General features: G+C 32.3%; 1 protein-coding gene and 1 long non-coding RNA gene across 2 annotated transcripts; both read left to right on the top strand.

Moving 5' to 3' along the window:
• Window positions 1-4,960: 4,960 nt before the first annotated feature.
• LOC137811022 (G2/mitotic-specific cyclin-1-like) lies at window positions 4,961-8,148 on the top strand. Its single transcript, XM_068612572.1, has 11 exons — window positions 4,961-5,229; window positions 5,352-5,478; window positions 5,609-5,665; window positions 5,895-5,943; window positions 6,044-6,193; window positions 6,286-6,411; window positions 6,654-6,743; window positions 6,862-7,083; window positions 7,190-7,288; window positions 7,418-7,596; window positions 7,691-8,148. Exons 1-11 carry the CDS (start codon window positions 5,175-5,177, stop codon window positions 7,833-7,835), a joined length of 1,299 nt encoding a protein of 432 aa, XP_068468673.1. The 5' UTR covers window positions 4,961-5,174; the 3' UTR covers window positions 7,836-8,148.
• Window positions 8,149-11,991: 3,843 nt separating this feature from the next.
• LOC137811019 (uncharacterized) lies at window positions 11,992-19,268 on the top strand. Its single transcript, XR_011081013.1, has 2 exons — window positions 11,992-13,556; window positions 18,514-19,268. It is a non-coding gene; the product is annotated as an uncharacterized lncRNA (long non-coding RNA).
• Window positions 19,269-20,547: the final 1,279 nt, after the last annotated feature.

The raw sequence follows: 20,547 nt of genomic DNA, 5'->3' as shown, positions 1-20,547 counted from the left end.
ATAAACTGTTAATGCAATAATAACAGTAAAATAATTTAAAGATAATAAAATCATAATTAATAATAATAAAATATGAATTAATAACTAACAAAATACATTTGCCTAACAATTTTTTTTTTATAAAATACATTTTGGAAAAAATTATTTATTTTATAATATATTTTATAATTTTATATAATTTAGATTTTTTTTTCTTTATTTAGGCTTATTATATACTGTGAGTATTTGTTTTATATCAGTGAATAATGAAAAGAAAATTAAAATCATTTATAGTAAATATCAATTTAATATTTCAGCAATATTCTTTGAAAAATCAAACTAAATTAACTTTTTATATTTGTATGAGAATAATTATATATTAAGAGTAGAAGGAGACGGAATTCTAAATTACAGTTACACCATTAATTTGATTATCAAAAGCAATTAACAAAAATCACGAAAGTGCAAATATAATTTACTAAACAAACTTTGTATATATATCATTTATGTATATATTATATATTTTAATACAAATGAATTAAATACTATCTAAATATTGACATATTGCCAGTCACTTTAAAATTTGAATTCTACCTAAAATTATTTTCGTTGTTTCACAATATTTAAATATAAAAACTATCATGTCAACTAAATTTAATTCAGTCAATTAAGAATAACGAAATAAATTATCATGTCTTATATTAATGCACATTTCAATTATTATATTTTAAATATATTTTATAAATTAATTTTCAATAAATAGTGAGGAAAATATTTAATGTGTATACATAAGTATGCATTAAATTTGTTATGATTGGTTTTATTTAATAATAATAATAATAATAATAATTTAATATTAACTTAAATTAAAAATATATATTTAATACACATACATCATCATTACATTTAAATTTAATAAATATATCATAATTAATTATTATAATAATTAATATTATATAAGAAAAATACCAGTACATTAATATCAATACTGAATTAAAAATTTTGATTAAAATGCTATTTTAATATGTAGTCGTTAAAGTTAAAACTCAATTTATAACCATAGTTTTGTCCTCTAATCTTTATTGCAACAATCCAAGCATAGAAATTATAGTATTTTGAATTGTCAAATAGAAATAAATTATTATTATTATTATTATTATTATTATTATTATTATTATTATTATTATTATTATTATTATTATTATATAGCAAAGAAGGGATAAGTACTCTAAAAATAATTTTAAGACACATTTTTACTTTTGATATTTTGAAAAATAATAATAATTCAGTTAAATAATAATAATAATAATAATAATATAGTGTGGCTATATAATGAAGAGAGAAAAGTGTAAGCTTTTATAAGTTCAAAGAAGAAAATTTAAGTTAAATATAGAATAAATATTTTATTCTTTAAGAAGTGTTAAAGTTATATATAATATAAAACTAATTTATTTTTCATTTATTTAAAATATTTTATTTCTATAAAATATAAAAATTTATGACATATTATATATTTTTTTCTTTTTTATTAGAATATACAATTTAGAAGATAGTTAAGTAAAGAATAATTTGACTTCATATTTTATTTTTGAGCAATTTTTTTTAGATTTAAATCTCTTATATTTTAGGTTAGATTTTAAATCTCTTGTATTTAGATTTCACCATATACAAATTTCTTAGCTTTATCTTAAGTTTTATCTATGATATGAAAAATAAGATTTAATACTAATTTGTATAATTAAAAATTCATAATTCAATTAAAAAAAATCCAATATACATCTATAGTTAATAGAAACATTTATCTCAAATCATAACATACCATCTAATTTATATCCTCCTTAACAAGTTTGTATTATATATTATGCAATAACATCCTAAAATTAATGGTAGAGATCTAATAAGTATATTTTAGGAGTTAGTTTAAGTCACTCTTTAAAGAACATTATTAACACAATTAAGGTGTATGAAATATTAGGGGTGGTAATGCGGGTTATCCTGTTTCATATAGGCCCGTCTTGCATTTGACTTATCCTGTGTAAGAAGTGCGGACTCATTTTACTAATCCGTCCCGCATAAGAATTATTTTTAAGAAAATCATTATTTAGAAAAAAATCAATTCCTGTTGCTGAAAAATTAAAATTGTATCTCTGTTTCAATTCATTCAATTAAGATAAAGATATGAATTCAAGTATGAGATTGTTAGAAGACTTAATTAAAAATAATTAAAGTTTTGTTTTGCATCTATTTTCCTATATATATATATATGTGTGTTACTTAAAATTAAATTCATTGTCACTTTTAATATTAACCCTTTTAGATAATTAAAATAAAACATTATTCTTTTAGTACATTAAATTTATTTTTTTCAAAATAAAATAAAATAAAAATCACACTGTAATAATAGGTGAGAGTGGAGTATGATTTTTTATTTTTTTTCAGAATAAAATTTTATCAGAAGACCGTTATGTGGGACGGACCTAAGTGGGTTAGTGGGCTAAATTAGTGAGTTTGTCCCGCATTTTTTTAGCGCGCTACGGATGAACCCGTATGGCCCGTCCTGCATTATCATGCTTATAAAATATCCGTCTGATACACAGATTAACTTGGTAATTTTATGCTAAATCAGACCTATTAACATAAAGGTTTATTTTACCCTATAAATATATGGATCGAGTCTAAATAAAATATACATTTAATAAAATTTATTATTCCGACTATCAACTACTAAATACTAACTTGAACATTCAAAGATTTTTTTTTTAATGTAGTCTCCTTTATTCCCATGTATGAACTCCAATAAAAAAAAATTAAAGACCTAGAAAAGTGAGAAAAATAACACTATCAATTCACATAAGAACAACATTTTTTAATTTACTAAAGTAAGTAACATTTCAAATTATTCAACCATTCACATATTTTATCTAAAAGTAAAAAAAAAATATAAGAAAATTATAAAAAATAGTCATCATTATTTTAGTTTTATTTGTATTAAAAATTATATTAATTTATTCTATACTATGATATAGTTTAAATTTTAATATTAATTTCTATAATTTTCACAACATCTCTATCCTCTGAAAAAGAAAATTAATAAAAAAATTTCAGAGATATTCTAAATTATTCACGGAAAATAAACTTAACCAATGAATACATCAATGCAAACTTAAACTAACATAGATTCAGATTATTTTTTTAAACTAATCATGCATGTAGAGACCCATAGTCATATGTACAGAATAGAATCATTGAATAATTATAAAAAAGATAGATAAATTAGATGATTTATGTTTTTAGAAAGATTCTAAAAGATAAAGCATTGATATACATTTCAATCTCCTTTCCTATTCTCAGTGTAACACTAAAAAAATATGGAAAAAGAATCAAAAGCTTCAAATATATGTAAGGATGTTGAGAATTGGATCAGGTTGAATCCTAGACACTATTATTGTGAATGTTTTTATCTCTTACTTAACTGACTAAATAAATAAAATGTATTTTACTTTAAAATTTAAATTCGGAATATAAAAAAAACCCAACAATTGTCCACTAATATAAAACTGAAATACAATAATATAAGGATATTATGAAATAAAAACCAATATTTTTATTGGACCATAAAATATTATATTCTTAGCATAAATTTTTTTAGGATTTGTGTTCACTTTAGAATATTTCTTCTAAAAAATGAAAAAAAAGAAGATGTAGGCAAGTGCGGTAGAGCGCAGTAAGGAGCGCACATGAGTGACCGTTGAGAAAAATAGAAAACGCAGCAAAAAAAAGAAGCCAAATTCAACACCCAATCATTGCCTTCACATTCATACTTTTTTTGTCTTATTTTCTTCTTCTAAAGTTCTTTTTAGCATGTTATGTTAAATTAAATTAGTATTAAAATAAAAAAAATCACATTCTATCATTTTTAATATTAAAAAATATTTATTATCAGATAAACAAATCATACTTTCGATCTTTCTCACAAAATTACTATTTCAAATATACCAGTTATTTTGTAGGACTTACATTCTTGTCGGAATTAAAGGTGGTTAAGAATATTAAAAACAAGATAAAATTTTATTACAAAAGACATCAATGAACTATAAATGATCACCTACTAGATTTCTATCCCCAAATAAATTGTAACCAAACACTAACAATAAAAAAATAAGAAATATTAAACATTGTGTCTATTGTATACCATAAAAAAAAATATACATAAAAAATCAAAAAATTTATTTAGTATTAAAATATTTATACATGTCCCTACATATATGCCTAAAATTTGAAAATGTACTATAATTTTTGATAAATTTTCTTCAATCAATTTTAAATTTTTGTCTGTACATGAGTCATTAAAAATCTAGTGCAATATATTAAATCTGGAAAGATTTAGAGTAATTATTTATTTCAAGCCCTTAATATATTCAATTTTAACTAAATCTGGAAAGATTTAGAATAATTATTTATTTCAAGCACTTAATATATTAAAGTATAAAAATACAAAATTTTCAAACTAAATTAATTTTTTACTGAGAATGCAACTTTTTTCCTAACCCAGCTACATTATTCAAATGGGAGTTATTTAATGTTCTCTTAATTGTGAAACAATTTGATAAAGAAAAACTGTTAAAATTTCCTTGCATAAAATAAAAACCATTCTAGTTTACACATAATCCCCCCACACTCACTTAGAGATATATTGTAGAATAAAAAAACATAAACATTGGAGAAAATTAATCATAATTATTAGAATTTGAATATAAATAGCATTATTTACCTTAAAGTAAAGATAAAAAAAGGTAAAATAGTAAAGTGAAATTGTGATTGTGGTTTGAATAAAGAGGATGGAGGGTTGGCTACGGCTACACGCTTCTCCACATGGGAACCATATTATTACCGTTATTAGGATTTAGGACAGACAGACAACGTAGAGAAAATAGAAAAAAATAAATAAAATAAAGTAATGGTGGTGCCAGCCAAACGATCCAACGGTCATTAGTGACTAGCCGTTGAGTTTTGAAAAGTGGTCTCACCAGACAAATACCCCATGGTTTCAGTCCTTCAGTGTGGTGTTTGTAGTGTCACTGTTAATAAGTCTAGAGTACGCTACCCTCTTCTTCCACTTCCTCCTATATTACATGCCCTTCTCCTTGTTATTCTAGTGTTGTGCCTGGTTTCTTCTTTCTGTGTGTTCATCTACAATGGTGATATCAGATGAGAACAGATCTAAACCAGTCAACCCCACAAATTTTCAAGGTATTATTAACTAAAGATTTCGGTTTCAATGTTGAGGCAAGATTGAAGATTTAATGATAATAACAACATGGGTAGTGGGATTTTTTTTATTTATTAATTTTTGTGTCTGGTTGTTGTGATAGGAGGGATGAATTGTGGGGGAAACAGAAAGGTGGGGCAGAACAGAAGGGCTTTGAGCGTGATCAATCAGGATCTGGTGGCGGAAGGGAGACCTTACCCTTGCGTTGTTAACAAGAGAGCATTGGCAGAGTAACTTTCTTTTTGTTTTCTTTTTTTCTACTGGGTCATGTTCTCCCTCTTTTTTTTTTTTCTTGTGATTTTTTCAGTTTTTATGTTTGTGATGTTGATGGTGTGGTTTTCTCTTTGCGGGGGTTTTCAGAAAACAAGATGTTTGTGAGAAGAAACAGGCGTATCCGGTGCATCGACCCATCACAAGGTTAGAAGATGTGGTCCTTTAGTGTGATTTCGATTTTATTTAGTGATGGATGAAAAAAGTGAAATTAAGTGTTTGAATTTTGAAATTGAAGTGCGTTTCAATGAGTGTAATGTATAGCCCCATTCGCTTTCTTGATAGTGGGAAGAGATCAATTAATGAGACTGTTATGTTCTTTATTTTTAGACGCAAGTTTTCTATGTGTAATGTTCATGTTGGTCTACTTTTTTAGGAGGTTTGCTGCACAGATTGCTAGTAGCACACAGCAAAATCGTGCTGAGGTACTTTTATGATGAATTTTGATGCTTTGCACATTGCACGTATCCTTTGACAATTTGAAAGTTGAAACTGATATTTGAGTTGTGGGGTCAATTTGAACAGGGAACCAAGAGGTCAAACTTGGGGAATTCAAATTCGAATGGATTTGGAGAGGCTATATTTGTGGATGATGAACACGCACCAACGGATGACCAACCAGTGCCAATGTCTTTAGAACTGACAGAGCCAATTCATAGTGAATTAGATCAGATGGTATTCTATAATGTTACTTCTATTTATTTTGTTTATGTCACGCAAATCCATTTCAAAATTAGTTGGTGATGGTGCAACAATTGGCCTGGTAGGAGGAAGTTGAAATGGAGGATATAATTGATGAGACTGTTTTGGACATTGATATATGTGACGCAAACAATCCCCTTGCAGTGGTGGATTATATTGAAGATCTTTACGGCTACTACAGAAAAACGGAGGTAAATTTGGAAATGATTACTTTGAATTTGGTGCACTTTTCTCACTATTTCAAAAACATTTTAACTTCAAATGGGGATACTGTCTGAATTCTAACTTGTCAAATGAACTTTTGAGATATAATTTCTATAATTTCACGGTAATAATTTTGGAAATCAAAATGGATTTCAGAATGACACCTAAACTAACATGGGAATGCCTTTCTATTGAATTTTGATAACTAACAGCACTTGTTACATTGCAGAGTACTAGCTGTGTCTCGCCCAATTACATGACACAGCAATTTGACATTAATGAAAGGATGAGGGCTATTCTCATTGACTGGCTTATTGAGGTAAACCAAATGTGCTCCCACTTCACGTACAATGCTACAATGATCCTTATGGATTTTTTTTTGTTTTCATTCAATTTTAAATGTCCTAATAGTGTGATATGTTTGTTTGATCCTTCAGGTGCACGACAAATTTGATCTCATGCACGAGACATTGTTTCTTACTGTTAATCTTATAGACAGATTTTTGGCAAAACAGACAGTGGTAAGAAAGAAGCTTCAGTTGGTTGGATTAGTTGCAATGCTTTTGGCATGCAAGTACGAAGAAGTTTCAGTTCCTGTGGTGGGGGATCTAATTCTCATATCAGACAAAGCATACACAAGGAAGGAAGTTCTGGAAATGGTAGATTTTTTTTTTTTTGCCTTGTTAACACAACGACAACCTTTTAACCTCTGCATTTGTGTTGTGTAACTGAACTAATTGAGTTTCTTCATTGTAAACTATGCAGGAGAAGCTGATGGTCAACACATTGCAGTTTAACATGTCTGTGCCAACCGCATATGTTTTTATGAAAAGATTCCTAAAGGCAGCTCAAGCAGACAGAAAGGTCAGTATTTTCATATGTTTCTGCCAAATATTTCCATGTTCAGCTTATGCACTTTGGGGTTAAACTGATGTGATTCTGAGTTTCCAAGCATGCACTAACTTGCTCACTGTATTCCTCACAATGAAACAGCTTGAGCTACTGGCTTTCTTCATGGTAGAGCTATCTCTAGTAGAATATGAGATGCTGAAGTTCCCTCCATCCTTACTAGCAGCAGCTGCTGTTTATACAGCTCAATGCTCCATTTATGGCTTCAAACAGTGGAGTAAAACATGTGAATGGCACTCCAATTACTCAGAAGATCAGCTATTGTAAGTTCTCTATAATTTTAATATTCCAATTACCCAATAGTTTGAAATGGTATGATAGATACTGAAGTGTTGTTAATTTGTGACTGACTCACAGAGAGTGCTCTACATCAATGGTTGATTTTCATCAGAAGGCTGGGAATGGGAAACTTACTGGGGTACATAGGAAGTACTGTTCATCAAAATTTAACTACACTGCAAAATGTGAACCGGCACGTTTTCTTCTGGAGAACTCGTTGTAGCAGGCAATGTATAGCCACTAACAAACATCATGATGATACACTTGACTTCATAATTGGGGGGCCATTTGGTTATAATGCATGCATGCACATGAAGGTGAGCAACTTGGGTTGCACTTAAATATTGTGTCTGAAGTGTCGGGGTTTGTCTTATGTATTTTGTTGTTCTTCTACTCATGTTATTTTTCCATCCTTTACTTTCTGTTATGTTCCAAGTGAACAGAACACACTTGAGTCGTCTTGTATTTCTCTTGTTCCCATTGAACAAAATAATGGAAACGATGACATAGAAACAACTTCATTCATATTCAACAAATGGAGTTTTTTTTTGTTTTCAACATGCCACAAATGCACCATGCAACTGTTCTTATCCATTAATGTGTCTCAGCCAGATAAGATCCATTACATACCCTAAAATGGGAAAAACAGAACAATTTCTCTTGGTTAGTCTCATGCAAGAAGTGAACTTTGACTTTCAATTTCTCTAGTTTATATATCATCGTTCTGTTCAAACTTATGATATAATAATGGTTATTTCAAAATTATATAATACAATATTTTTATATAATATTTTAATCATATTATTATATTAATTATTATGTTATATATAAGTGAAACTTGATTTATTTATACAATTTGGAAAAAGAATTAATAAAATAATAAATAAAATAAAGATTTTGAATTTATTTTTAGTTGGAGGTTTGATTTTTTATATTTAAATAAGTAAATTGAAAAAAAAAATTTGTATAATTTTTATCTATGATAAAAATCCGTCTATTTTAATTAGCTATTACATAAATAATTTAAATATTTAAAAAAAAAAAAAATAATAACAATAATAATAATTGGTGAATATGAATTTATTTTTAATTATTCAATTTATGAAATTACCTATATAATAATAATTTATTTTTAATTATATATATATATATATATATATTTTAAAAATAGAATAAAAATATAAATTTAAATAGATGAATGTGTTTGAGATCCCACATCGACTGGAAATTAGAGCCTTTCATTGTATATGAGCCGGTTTTATGGAGTTGAGTTAGACTTAAAGTTCACTTCGTAATATGGTATCAGCGCCATTTTGAGCCTATCCTTGACCGGCTCATAGAATTACATAATCTGTTACATCAGTCATGTTTCAACAATTTTCATTCTAGATCTACCAAATATATTTGAAGGATTATTATGTTTTATGGCAACATATTAATAAATATATTTTCCACTAATTAACTATGTAAGCTATACTAATGTAATCATAGGATAATTATATATATATGTGTGAAAATATAATATTTTTTTTTAATATATTGTATAAAATAAATATAATTAAAATTAAATCATTAGCAACTCTTTAGTATTTATATGTATATATAGTAGAGTGAAGTGGAAGTTCAGTCCTGAGACTATTTGGTTTTGTTCTTATCATAGTTCTCCCGTTTCGGATTATGATAAGCTAGTTTGTATTTTTTTTTAAGACTGATATGACATCCACTAATCTACATTTTTATATACTGAAAAAAATAATAATTTTTTTACTAAAAAGTTGTTGCAACTTTGATCACTTGGTTTCTGCAAACTGACCCTGAAATAAATGCTTTCTTTAATGTTTCATTGACCCTTGTGCTCCACATAAGGTGAACAACGACAAATCCCATCCACATCCTTCAACCAATCCTATTTGAAAACAATTTTTAAATTATAGAGCACCAAAATAAACTAAAAAGGATGATCTTACCCACCAAAACCATCATCATACATCACAAAATACGTTGAGATATGATAAAAAAAAATGTTCACACAAGAATTTATATATATTAAAATCTACATAAATAAGATTTATAGTTATAATAAACATAATGAAAAATTATTTAACTTTAAAAAAATAGTATAGGTTTAGATTGTGAAGTTATAATAAGGGAACTTGCCCCTTCTTTTCTCACTCTCCCTCTTAAACTCTTTTTTTTTCTCACTCTCACTCTTAAACTCTTTTTTTTTTTTCTAACTTTTATCCTTTCAACTTAATCTATTTCAGAATCAAACCTTTTCCATTTCAAAATCTTATCCATTTCAAAATCTGATCATACTTCACCGTAGTTGAGAAATCATAAATCACTTTTAATTAATCAGATTTTCAAAAGCAGTGATTTTTTTTCTCTTGAAAGATTCATGGTTCTTTACTTTTCTTCATTATTTTGTTATCAATTTTAATTGGGTTAGTTGAGAAAAGTGAATGTCAACTTATTTTACCATATACTGAAATTTGATTATGTTTGAATGACTTCTTCTTGGTCTCCAAGTTTAATATCAAACATCTTTTACTTAGACTTTGGAATGTTGTTTTGGAGATAAGTTCAAAGGGGAGATATTTGCATGTTGACTGAACTGATCTTAAATACAACTTGAAACATAGATTTGAGTTGTTGGAAATGTTAGATTTTTGGTACAAGTTGGGGTTTTAGTTTGCAAAATTTATTAAATTTGCTCAGCGCAACCCCATGTAAATTGAGGTGCATATTTTGGTATTCTCGACCCCAAATATGCTCAACCTTTTTCTTTTGCACTTAAGCAAATTTTACAATTTTGGGAGATCTCGACCCCAAATCCGCTCAACATTTTTCCCCTGCGCTTAAGCGGATTTTACATGTAGAGTTAGGGGAGATCTTAACCTCAAATCCGCTCAGCAAAATTTCACTGCACTAAACGGATTTGAGTTGCAATTTTGGGGTTCTCTTGGCCTCAAATCCACTTAGTAAAATTTCATTGCGCTAGGTGGATTTGAGTTGAAGTTTTAGGGTGTTCTCAACGTCAAATCAGCTCAACAAAATTTTCCACCGCTAAGCAGATTGTAGTTGCAGTTTTTTAGGTGTTCTCTATCTCAAATTTGCTCAAGCCAAATCCCCCTCGGACTTTCCCTGGGCTTACGCCCTTTCTTTCTAAGCTTAAGCCATTTTGACAACATTTTTTTTTTTGTTTATCTACATTTTTGTTTCTTTTCTATAGGCTATGAAATTGAATTAAATCTTTTAAAAAATTATCCTTTTATAAATTGTAATTGATTACAACTCTCTGTGATTCAATTCATAAAATTTGAATATTTGAAACAAGTAAATCTAACATTTATTAAAATATAAATTAAATACTAGTTTGTATGTTCAATTTATTTGTGAAATTTTAAATTTTATGTGTAATTGATTTGAGAAATCATAAATAATGTATAAATGATTGATATGTATTGTATGTGAATGATATGTAATGTGTGTGAATGATTGTATGAACTTGATGTCATATATTTGGGATAATGTATGAGATGTTGTGTATTGGTACATTAAGTATGAAAAACCTATGTTTTAACATATATCTTCTAGTTTCATTGATGATCTAAGTCACATAAACTAAAATATCAGTTGGTACAATGCATTTAATATCTCATATTTCAAACTGTTTTTAAATTCAAAATGAAACTTCTTATAAATGAAAATATTATTATTTGTCAAATGCATCATATCATATTGACCAAAAAAAATCTTAAAGAAAAGCTTCAATTATAATAACTATAGGTAAATATCTTCAAGTATCTACATCAATCTTAAACAATCTACTCGACATGTTGCATCATCTACATACTATTAAATACAATCATATTATTCACTATAACAAAAAAGATGATGAACCAGGGAGGGACACCTTTCTTCTTCTCTAACTTCCCCTTTGATCTCAAAGAAACAGATTTGTGGAAAATTTTCCGAAGATGGGGAAGGGTGAGCGACGTTTTCATATCCAATAGATTAAACATCAAGAAGCAAATGTTTGGTTTTGTTAGATTTCGGGGAGTTCAGAATACTAGGGAGCTAGAATTTCATCTGAACACAATATGGATTGGGAGCTGGAAATTGAATGTTAATAGACCAAAATACAACAGGGCAGCAAAAACAAAAAAGGAGTGGAATGTTAAGCTGAAGGAGAAAGCATTAGAGTCAGAGAAAGAGGTTAAAAAAGAGTGGAGGGCAAAAGGAACAAACACGTATGCAAACACTGTCAAGAATGGTTACAAGAAAAGAGCACAATCGCAGAATAGGGAAACTTTGCATGCTATTCACTTTAGAGCAGAGGAAACTCACAGAGAATGGTTAAATAAATGCTTTATAGGGAGAGTAGCGGATTTAAACAAGGTTTCAAGCTTGAATGAAAGCTTCATTTTGGGAGGTCTTGGTTACATAAAGGTAAAATTTCTGGGGGGTTTCCATGTATTACTGAAGGGGGAAAATTAACTAAAGATTAAATAAGTCATAGAGGAGAATAAAGAATGGTTTGAAGAAATGTTTGACACTATTATTCCTTGGGAAGAACAATTCGTTGCGGTAGACAAATTGGTATGGGTAAGATGTAGGGGCCTACCTTTGAAGTTATGGAATACAGGTTGTTTCAAGCACATTGCAGCGTTAATGGGTACCCTTGTTGAGGTTGACGAGGCAACTTTGGCTTTAGAAGAGCTCGAGTACGCAAGGTTCAAAATTAGAGTGTTAGTGGGTTGCGAGGCGAAGATTACCAGTTATATGAAAATCAACGAAGTGCTGTACCAGGTATCAGTGGAGGAAGAATGCACAACCCCAGATTATAAACTTTGTCAATGCCATTGGAGTGAAGAATATGAAGGTATGGAAACAGAGGCTGACTCAATAGGTTCTAACGAAACAGTGCGATCGGGGAGTAAGGATTTCGAAGAAGGTAGAAAGGAGGTCGAGGAGAAATCGACGTCGGAATTGGGAATCGCCCAGCCACCGTCGGCACAAGGCTGCCGGAGATCGGAACCTAATGCACCGTTACGCTGTTGTGAGTCTACTGTGGCTAGACCTATAGGCCCTTTCTCTGCACCTATTTTCAGTACAAACATAGGAAAGGAAAACCTAGGGTCTAGAACCCCAACGGATCTATTCAGAGCTGAAATGGGAAAAAGGTATGGGCCTTCACAAATGGCCCAAGGTGGGGACTCAATAATAGATTACGTGACGAAGGCATGGAGGTGCAAAGGTTAAAAATCACTTCGAGGCTTTTTCGAAACCTGGCCCAGATGATGGTGGGTTGGAGATGTTATGGAACGGGCCGCCTGGAAGCCCGTTTACCTCAGAAAAGTCACACGATCTTGACGAAACTGAACAGGGAGGACGATCTGGGAACGACAAAGCCAACGTACAAAACGCAGAAACTAGAAACGGTGCAGTCGCCGCACCTCGATCCTTTTCGGTCGAAGCTACGGAGGAGATAGGGAGGAAACCACCGTGTACAACGATTATCGCAGTGAAAGGTGCGGAAACCCCAACCTATCAAGCAATCACGTCGGCGGAAGAGGTTGAGGGGGGGGGGGAGCACAATTCATTGACGTCAATATCAAGGGTGGAAGACTCTTTAGGAGTGTCACAAGATGGGGAGGCTCTCCAATCACATACACAACAAGCTTTCGAAGTATCGAAGAACAAACAAAAGGAGTGCCAATTTCAATCTGTTTCGAGATCAAGCAGAATCAAAGATACATATTTTCCGTTTGGCAAGCAAAGGAAAAAAGGGTCTCAACTATTTGGGAACGAAGCAGATAAACAAAAAAAGAAGATTAACATTTCAACGACTACTAATTCATCCGCTACAACGGAAAGAAGAGTGTTATGGGTGGGTGAATTCCAGCAAAGATTGTAAGAGGGAAGAACGCAAGAACATAAGGTTAGTTTTATCTCAAATTAGCAATTCTGTTTCTGATTTGGCCATTAATAACTGTAACCGCTTATTCTGGTTAAAACATGGTAGTTTATAAACGATTAGAGTATGGGAATTGGGTAAACAGTTAGGGGCTACATGCGGGGAAGAAGGAAAAGTCATGGTAAGCCTAGATGAATTAGAAAAAAGGGACATAATTTTGAAATCCAAAAGGGAAGTGGGGGAGGATTTGGGTTACCAATGCGAATTCTTTCTTTAAATGTGAGAGGGTTTGGGAGCCCTGTAAAGTGGAGATATATTAAGGAAATGATTAGAAAGGAAGGTGTCAGAATGTTGTGTTTACAAGAGGTAAGAATGGCTAATTTCAGTTTTAATAACTGTTGTAGGTTATGGGGAGATAACGACATTGATTATTTTTATAGTGAACCAACTAACGGATCAGGAGGGATTCTTATGATTTGGCACAATAAGTTCTTTCAGTGTTCTAATCACATTATTAATAGAAGGTTCATGGTGTTTTCTGGGTTGTTTAAGGAGAGAAATATCCCCGTCGTCATTGTAAATGTGTACTCTTCTTGCAATCTGCATGAGAAAAAACAAATGTGGACAGAGTTATTAGAGATTAGACAAAGGGAACCTTGTAACTCTTGGTGCATACTGGGGGATTTCAACTCAATAAGAAACGAAAGGGAACGCAGGGGGATTAATAGATCAAGTGCAAATAAGAGAAAAATGCAAGGATTTAACAACTTTATTGATAATATGGAGATCGTGGATATACCCTGTGTTGGAAGAAAATATACTTGGTATAGGCCTAATGGTAAAGCAAAGAGCAGGCTCAACAGGTTTTTAATGACTTTTGAATGGTTACAGCACTAGCCAGGTTGTAAGCAATTTGTCATTAATAGACAGATATCTAACCACTGCGCATTAGAGCTAAAATCTAATGTGGTAGATTGGGGACCAAAACCATTTAGGTTTCTTGACATTTGGCAGGAAGATAAGGAGTTTGGTATTTTTGTTAAAAACAAGTGGGAAAGTTACTTGGTACAGGGGAATGAAATCTTAGTGTTAAAAGAGAAACTGAAAATGTTAAAGAGTGACCTGAAAGGTTGGAATAAAGATGTTTTTGGGAATACTAATAAGATCAAACTCAATATCTTGAGGAGAATACAAGAGTTGAATATGAGAGATGATGTAGTCAGTTTGGAGGAAAATAAAATTAGAGAAAGAAGAGAACTCTTGAGCCAGTAACAGGTCATAAATGAGAGGAACGAATCTTTACTACAACAAAAGTCAAGAGCATTATGGATCAAGCAGGGGGATTCCAACTCAAAATTCTTTCACGCATCTATCAAATGGAGGAGGATGAGGAACGAGATAAAAGGAGTTTATTGTAACCAATCAGGTAGTTGGGTGGAAGAACCAAATAAGGTAAAGGTGATGGTTAAGGAGTTCTACGAAAACAAGATGTCGGCTATCGAAGATTCTGGAGTTAGGCTGGATAACGTGGTATTCAAGGAGATATCCGAGTTAGATAAAAGATTCTTGACATATCCGTTTGATGAAAAAGAAATAAAGGAAGCCATTTGGAATTGTGATAGACATAAAAGTCCTGGCCCAGATGGAGTATCTTTCAGCTTTATTAAAAACAACTAGAGCCTTTTAGAAAATGATGTATTGGGGGCAGTAAAATTCTTTCACAAAGAGGGGAAGATTCTGAAGTGTTGTAATGCCTTATTCCTAACGTTGATCCCTAAGTCTGAGAATCCCCAATCCCTTGAAGAGTACAAACCTATATCACTAGTAGGTTTCTTTGTACAAGATACTGACGAAAGTACTATCTAATAGGATTAAAAAGGTTATTGATAAGGCGATAGATGGATCACAATCTGCTTTTTTGTCCAATAGAGGTTTGTTAGACAATGTCCTCTTTGTGAATGAGGTTGTGGATGACTTGAAAAAAAGGAGGAAAAGCGGGGTGATTGTGAAACTTGACTTTGAAAAGGCATATGATTCGGTAAGTTGGGAGTTCTTATTTTATATGATGGGAAGACTAGGGTTTTGTGGGAAATGGATTCAGTGGATCAAAGCATGCCTTGAATCAGCTACAGTCTCGGTGTTGGTAAACGGTATCCCGACAAAAGAATTTAAACCAACTAGAGGCCTTAGGCAGGGGGATCCGATGGCACCGTTTTTGTTTCTAATTGTCGCACAAGGTTTAGCTCGGTTAGTAAATCAAGCGACAAGAAAAAATTTCTCTCGGGTATTAAAGTAGGGGATAAGAAGGTGGAGGTGAATTTACTACAATTTGCGGCTGATACCCTTTTTGTATGTGAACCTAATGTGCAGAACATCAAGTGCATTAAGGCTATTTTAAGATGTTTTGAATTAAGCTTGGGCCTAAAAGTAAACTTTTACAAGAGCAAGATTGGCGCAATTGGAGTAGATAGGTATGAGGTGAAAATGTATTCGGAAATACTCCACTGCAGTCTAATGGATATTCCCTTCACATACTTAGGCTTACCTATAGGTGGAAACCCATCTAGGTGTTCCTTTTGGGAGCATGTACTATCAAAGATAAGAAAGAAACTTTATGTATGGAAGGTGTACCGCCCTGGTAGTCGGAAGTGATGACATGGCATCAAGCTACAGTGAGGCGTGTTGATGAGACGCCAGGTTGGCAGAAGGGAAGGAAGTCGGGGGGCTCGTGAAGTCGCCAGTTATTAAGTTGGCGTGCTCCGATCTCCAGCATACCAGAACCGGCGGTCACCGGGTTAAAGATGAAGTCGCCAGATGTAAACTCAGGTGACCAAGTGATTAGAGATCGCCGGAGCGAGCACATCGCCGAAGATGAAGGTGGTGCATATTATGAAGGCGGCCGGCGAGACCACGGGGAAGGTGTGTACGAAGGCACCCTAGCTCGCCAATCCAATAGAGATCGCACTCCAGGACAGCTATGCACTGAGTAGTATCATGCATAAGTAACTTAGCCAAAGGAGAGTCAGAAGCAGCGCTCAAGTCAAGGAGGCTCCAGATGATGGCACGTGTACGGTTGGATGTGAGCCACGTGTCCAGATGCGTAACTGCCAGGAGAGAGAAAGTGACCAGGTATATAAGGGTTTCCCAACGAACTTCTGAGGTACGCACGTTCAGATTGTCTTCTTTACGCTTGCGAGTTCTTGAGCATACTGTGAGAGAGAACATTGCACGGTTCCTTGAGAGTTCCTGAGTGTTACTCTTGAAGTATTTGGTGGTTCAGTCACTGACTTGGGCGTTGGAGTGCAATCGGCCGCAGCGGCGCCGCTCTGTTCTTTTGCAGGTTCTTGAGGTGGATCGCGGCGAAGGACGGAGGTTGACGCGGTGCACACGTCGATCCAAGTTTGACGAGGCAAGTTCCAACGTTCTGGTCAACAGGCAGGATCAGAAGGGAAGGAATTTGTCATTTGCAGGAAGAGTTTGCCTTATAAAATTTGTTATCAACGCCGTACCACTATTTTTTCTATCCTTTTTTAAAGCACCAATCGAAGTGTGCAAGGAGATAACAAAATTACAGAGAAAGTTCTTGTGGGGGTGGGGAACGGATGGGAAGAAAATTGCTTAGACTAGTTGGGAGAACATCTGTAAAGAGAAAGAGGAAGGAGGTCTAGGTATCAAGCGTATTGATTTGTTTAATAAGGCACTCTTGGCAAAATGGTTATGGAGATGGTGTTCTACAGAGAGTGGACTTTGGAAGGAGGTCTTAGAATCAAAGTATGGAGTGAGGGGGCTGTTGAATTCAATTGCACCGAAAAGAAATAGGTATACATCTAGATGGTGGAATGATTTACTCAAAGTAAGTCTCTCTGACCAAGGTGACAACTGGTTCAATCAGAATATGACTTGGGAAGTAGGATTAGGGGAGAAGATCAAATTTTGGGAAGACGAATGGTTAGTTAATGGTCAACTCAAAGGAAGATACGAAGATTGTACAATAACTCTGAGTTGAAAGATAAGCCTATTGGAAGTTGTGGTAGTTGGAATGCAGATGGGTGGGAGTGGAAATTAAGTTGGAGAAGAGAATGGTTCGAATGGGAAAAGACTATGGTAGAGGATTTCATGTTTATAATATCACAGGTGACATTACAACCAGGTAAAGAGGATTCAAGGTTATGGAACGACCCTCCATCATACATTTTCTCGGTAAAATCTGCTTACAATAAGTTAGTAAATCACAGGCCGGGGGGGGGGGGGGTGGTATCAGTGTTCGGGTCTCTTTGGAATCTGAAGGTTATGCCCTCAGCCCTATTCTACGTGTGGAGGGCTCTCTCGAATAGGATAGCGACAAAACAGAACCTGCATAAAAGGGGAGTGACATTAGGGGATACTTTATGTGTTTTATGCGGAAGGGAAGAGGAGACAATGACACATATCCTTCTTTCATGTAGGGAATCAAGTAAAGTGTGGAATATGTGTTTTAGTTGGATGGGAATTAGTTCGGTGAACCATAATGAGTTGAATTATCATTTCGAACAATTCTCTTACATCTGCTTTAATCAGGAAGGTAATAGGTTATGGAAAAGTCTTTGGGTCTCAGTAGTATGGAGTATATGGAAGCATAGAAACAGGGTCATCTTTAACCAAGCAAAGGTAGATGCAGAGGAAATCTTTACTATGGCACAAGTACAATCATGGGTATGGATGAAACATAAAGAGAAGAAAATTATATTCTCCTTTTCTGATTGGATTTTGTCACCTATAACTTGTGTTAGTATGGTAACAAGGTAAGTGCATAAGTATGTAAGCATTTTTTTCATAATCTAATGAAAGTAATTTAAAAGAGTAATTACAATCTTCTATACATGTTGTAAGTAAGGTTGGATGTTGCAATAAATTGGCATCAGTTACTCAAGGTCAAGGGTATAGGTTGTTTTGTCTCTTTGAATTAGTTTGATTGGTGGGGAAGGTTGTTTTCTTGGTGCAGGTTATGATGGTGGGGAGCAGGGAATCTATCCTGTAAAAGAAGCACGAAGTGAACAAAGATCGTGGAAGGAGGTTGGAAGATTTTATGCATCCAGCGTAAAAGAGTGCCTTCAATTAGTGGGATGTTTGTGGAATTGTTTATGCAGATAAAACTGGATGCAGATTTAAGTAGAAGTTCAAAGAATAATAATTCTGTTACTGATGTAGAATCACAAAGGTTATTCGTATATGCAAGCTTTGAAGGTTTTGTGACATTTCAGTACTGGCAAAATGTTGATTCTTTAGGAGGGTTTGGACTACTAGAAGCGTTAGACTTTCAGTGTGCATTGTAGCAGCCAATTTAAGATGCTTATAATAGGTTGCTGATTTTTTGTGTGCAGTTTTGAGTTTGGTGATGTAGCCCAGTGACAAACTTCTTAAGCAGCTTTTTTGGCTTTGAGTAATGAGCCTTGAAATCTACAGAAAAGCTTCATAGTTGGGGTATAAAATATCCCTTTTTCATGAGAATTTAAAGTTGGATGGCATAGGAAGAAGGCGTGCATTTTATGCAAATGTTGGGCAACTGTATTCATCTTGAAAGGTGATTTGAGGGCATATGTTTGAGGGGAGTTAGCATTGATTCTTGAAGAGTTTGTTCTCTTTTGGGAAGCCTAGGCTTGTATTGTTAAGTCTGGGAGTTAAATAGTTGTACAATTTTTTAGTTTTTGTATAAGGGTTGGGACACCCCTGAAGTGTTCCCAATTTAATTTAATTAAATCTTTGTTGAAAAAAAATTTAAATACAATCATAATAGTCATCACAAAAACAAAAACAATGATAAACTAAAGTAAATTTTAACAAATCATAAAACATATATAATACATCTATATATGCTTTGTGATTTGTTGATATTACTTTGCCTTGTTATATATGTATGATATCAACATATTCATCCCTTCACCTTAACAAAGGTCTAAAGAACTATATTATCACACTCGTCTCTCACCTCAACAAAGAGGGGACTACGAGACATTCTCAAAGACACCTACTAAGCAAGTTTCATTAGAGACTAACACTTAAATCATATTAAAACTTATTTGAATCGTTAATTATATCTCAAGGTAGTCAGAATAATTCATTGCATCTACTATTCTCTTCTAGTTTCTCGACATCTGATATCTTAATCTACTAATTTAAAAAATATATTTTCAGTAAGGAGTTCCAATCATCAATACCACTAATTATAAACCAAGTCAGACTACCATTCGAGGTATTTGTCATCTCTCATCCAACTCAAATAACACATAACTTACAATTCAAATCATGCAATGCACACACACAAACATATAAATAAATCCATATTAATTTCATTTCAATATAACATATAAATAAATTGTAAAAAATTATATGTAATTTAAACATAAACCATTGAAATAGAGGAATTATTCTTCACTTGAAAATTGATAAGTTTATGAGTTTCTCTCACTCAAACTATGGAATGTCGCTTAAATGGTATATTCGTAGAGGAGAGATAATGTTTTGCCATTCCATTAAATATAATGAGTTTCAAACGGTCATCTTGTCCCTTGAGCGACACACCCAATCATACAAGCTAAGTTTGATTTCCCATTTGACTAAGACAAATCAAAACATCTCTTAACTTCGAACAATCTATTTATTCACCAATAAAACACATATTTCTATAATATTTTTTTATTCAAACAGTTATAAATATACCTCATTAACATAATTCCAAATTTTAAAATTTCAACTTTCACAATTTAACAATAATACAAAATTAAAGGGTTTATGCATACATGTTTATTCATCAAAATTCAACATATTCTATAAGTTCTTTGGTATTACATCAATTTATCATGAGGTACTTGACCTAAGGTTTTCAAAATTTCACATAATTTTAAGTAATGACTTCAGTTAACTTTCCTTAAAATTCTAAGTTTTTTCAAGTCAATTACCTAAAAGAATGAAGAGTAGAGAAAGTCATAACTTACTCTTATAAAATTTATTAAAATAGAAATACATTCCTAATAATGCA

The sequence above is a fragment of the Phaseolus vulgaris genome, chromosome 2 (assembly GCF_000499845.2).
Source record: "Phaseolus vulgaris cultivar G19833 chromosome 2, P. vulgaris v2.0, whole genome shotgun sequence".
NCBI lineage: Eukaryota > Viridiplantae > Streptophyta > Magnoliopsida > Fabales > Fabaceae > Phaseolus > Phaseolus vulgaris.
Note: the sequence above shows the minus strand (reverse complement) of the source record. Positions and strands in the feature narration are given on the sequence as shown.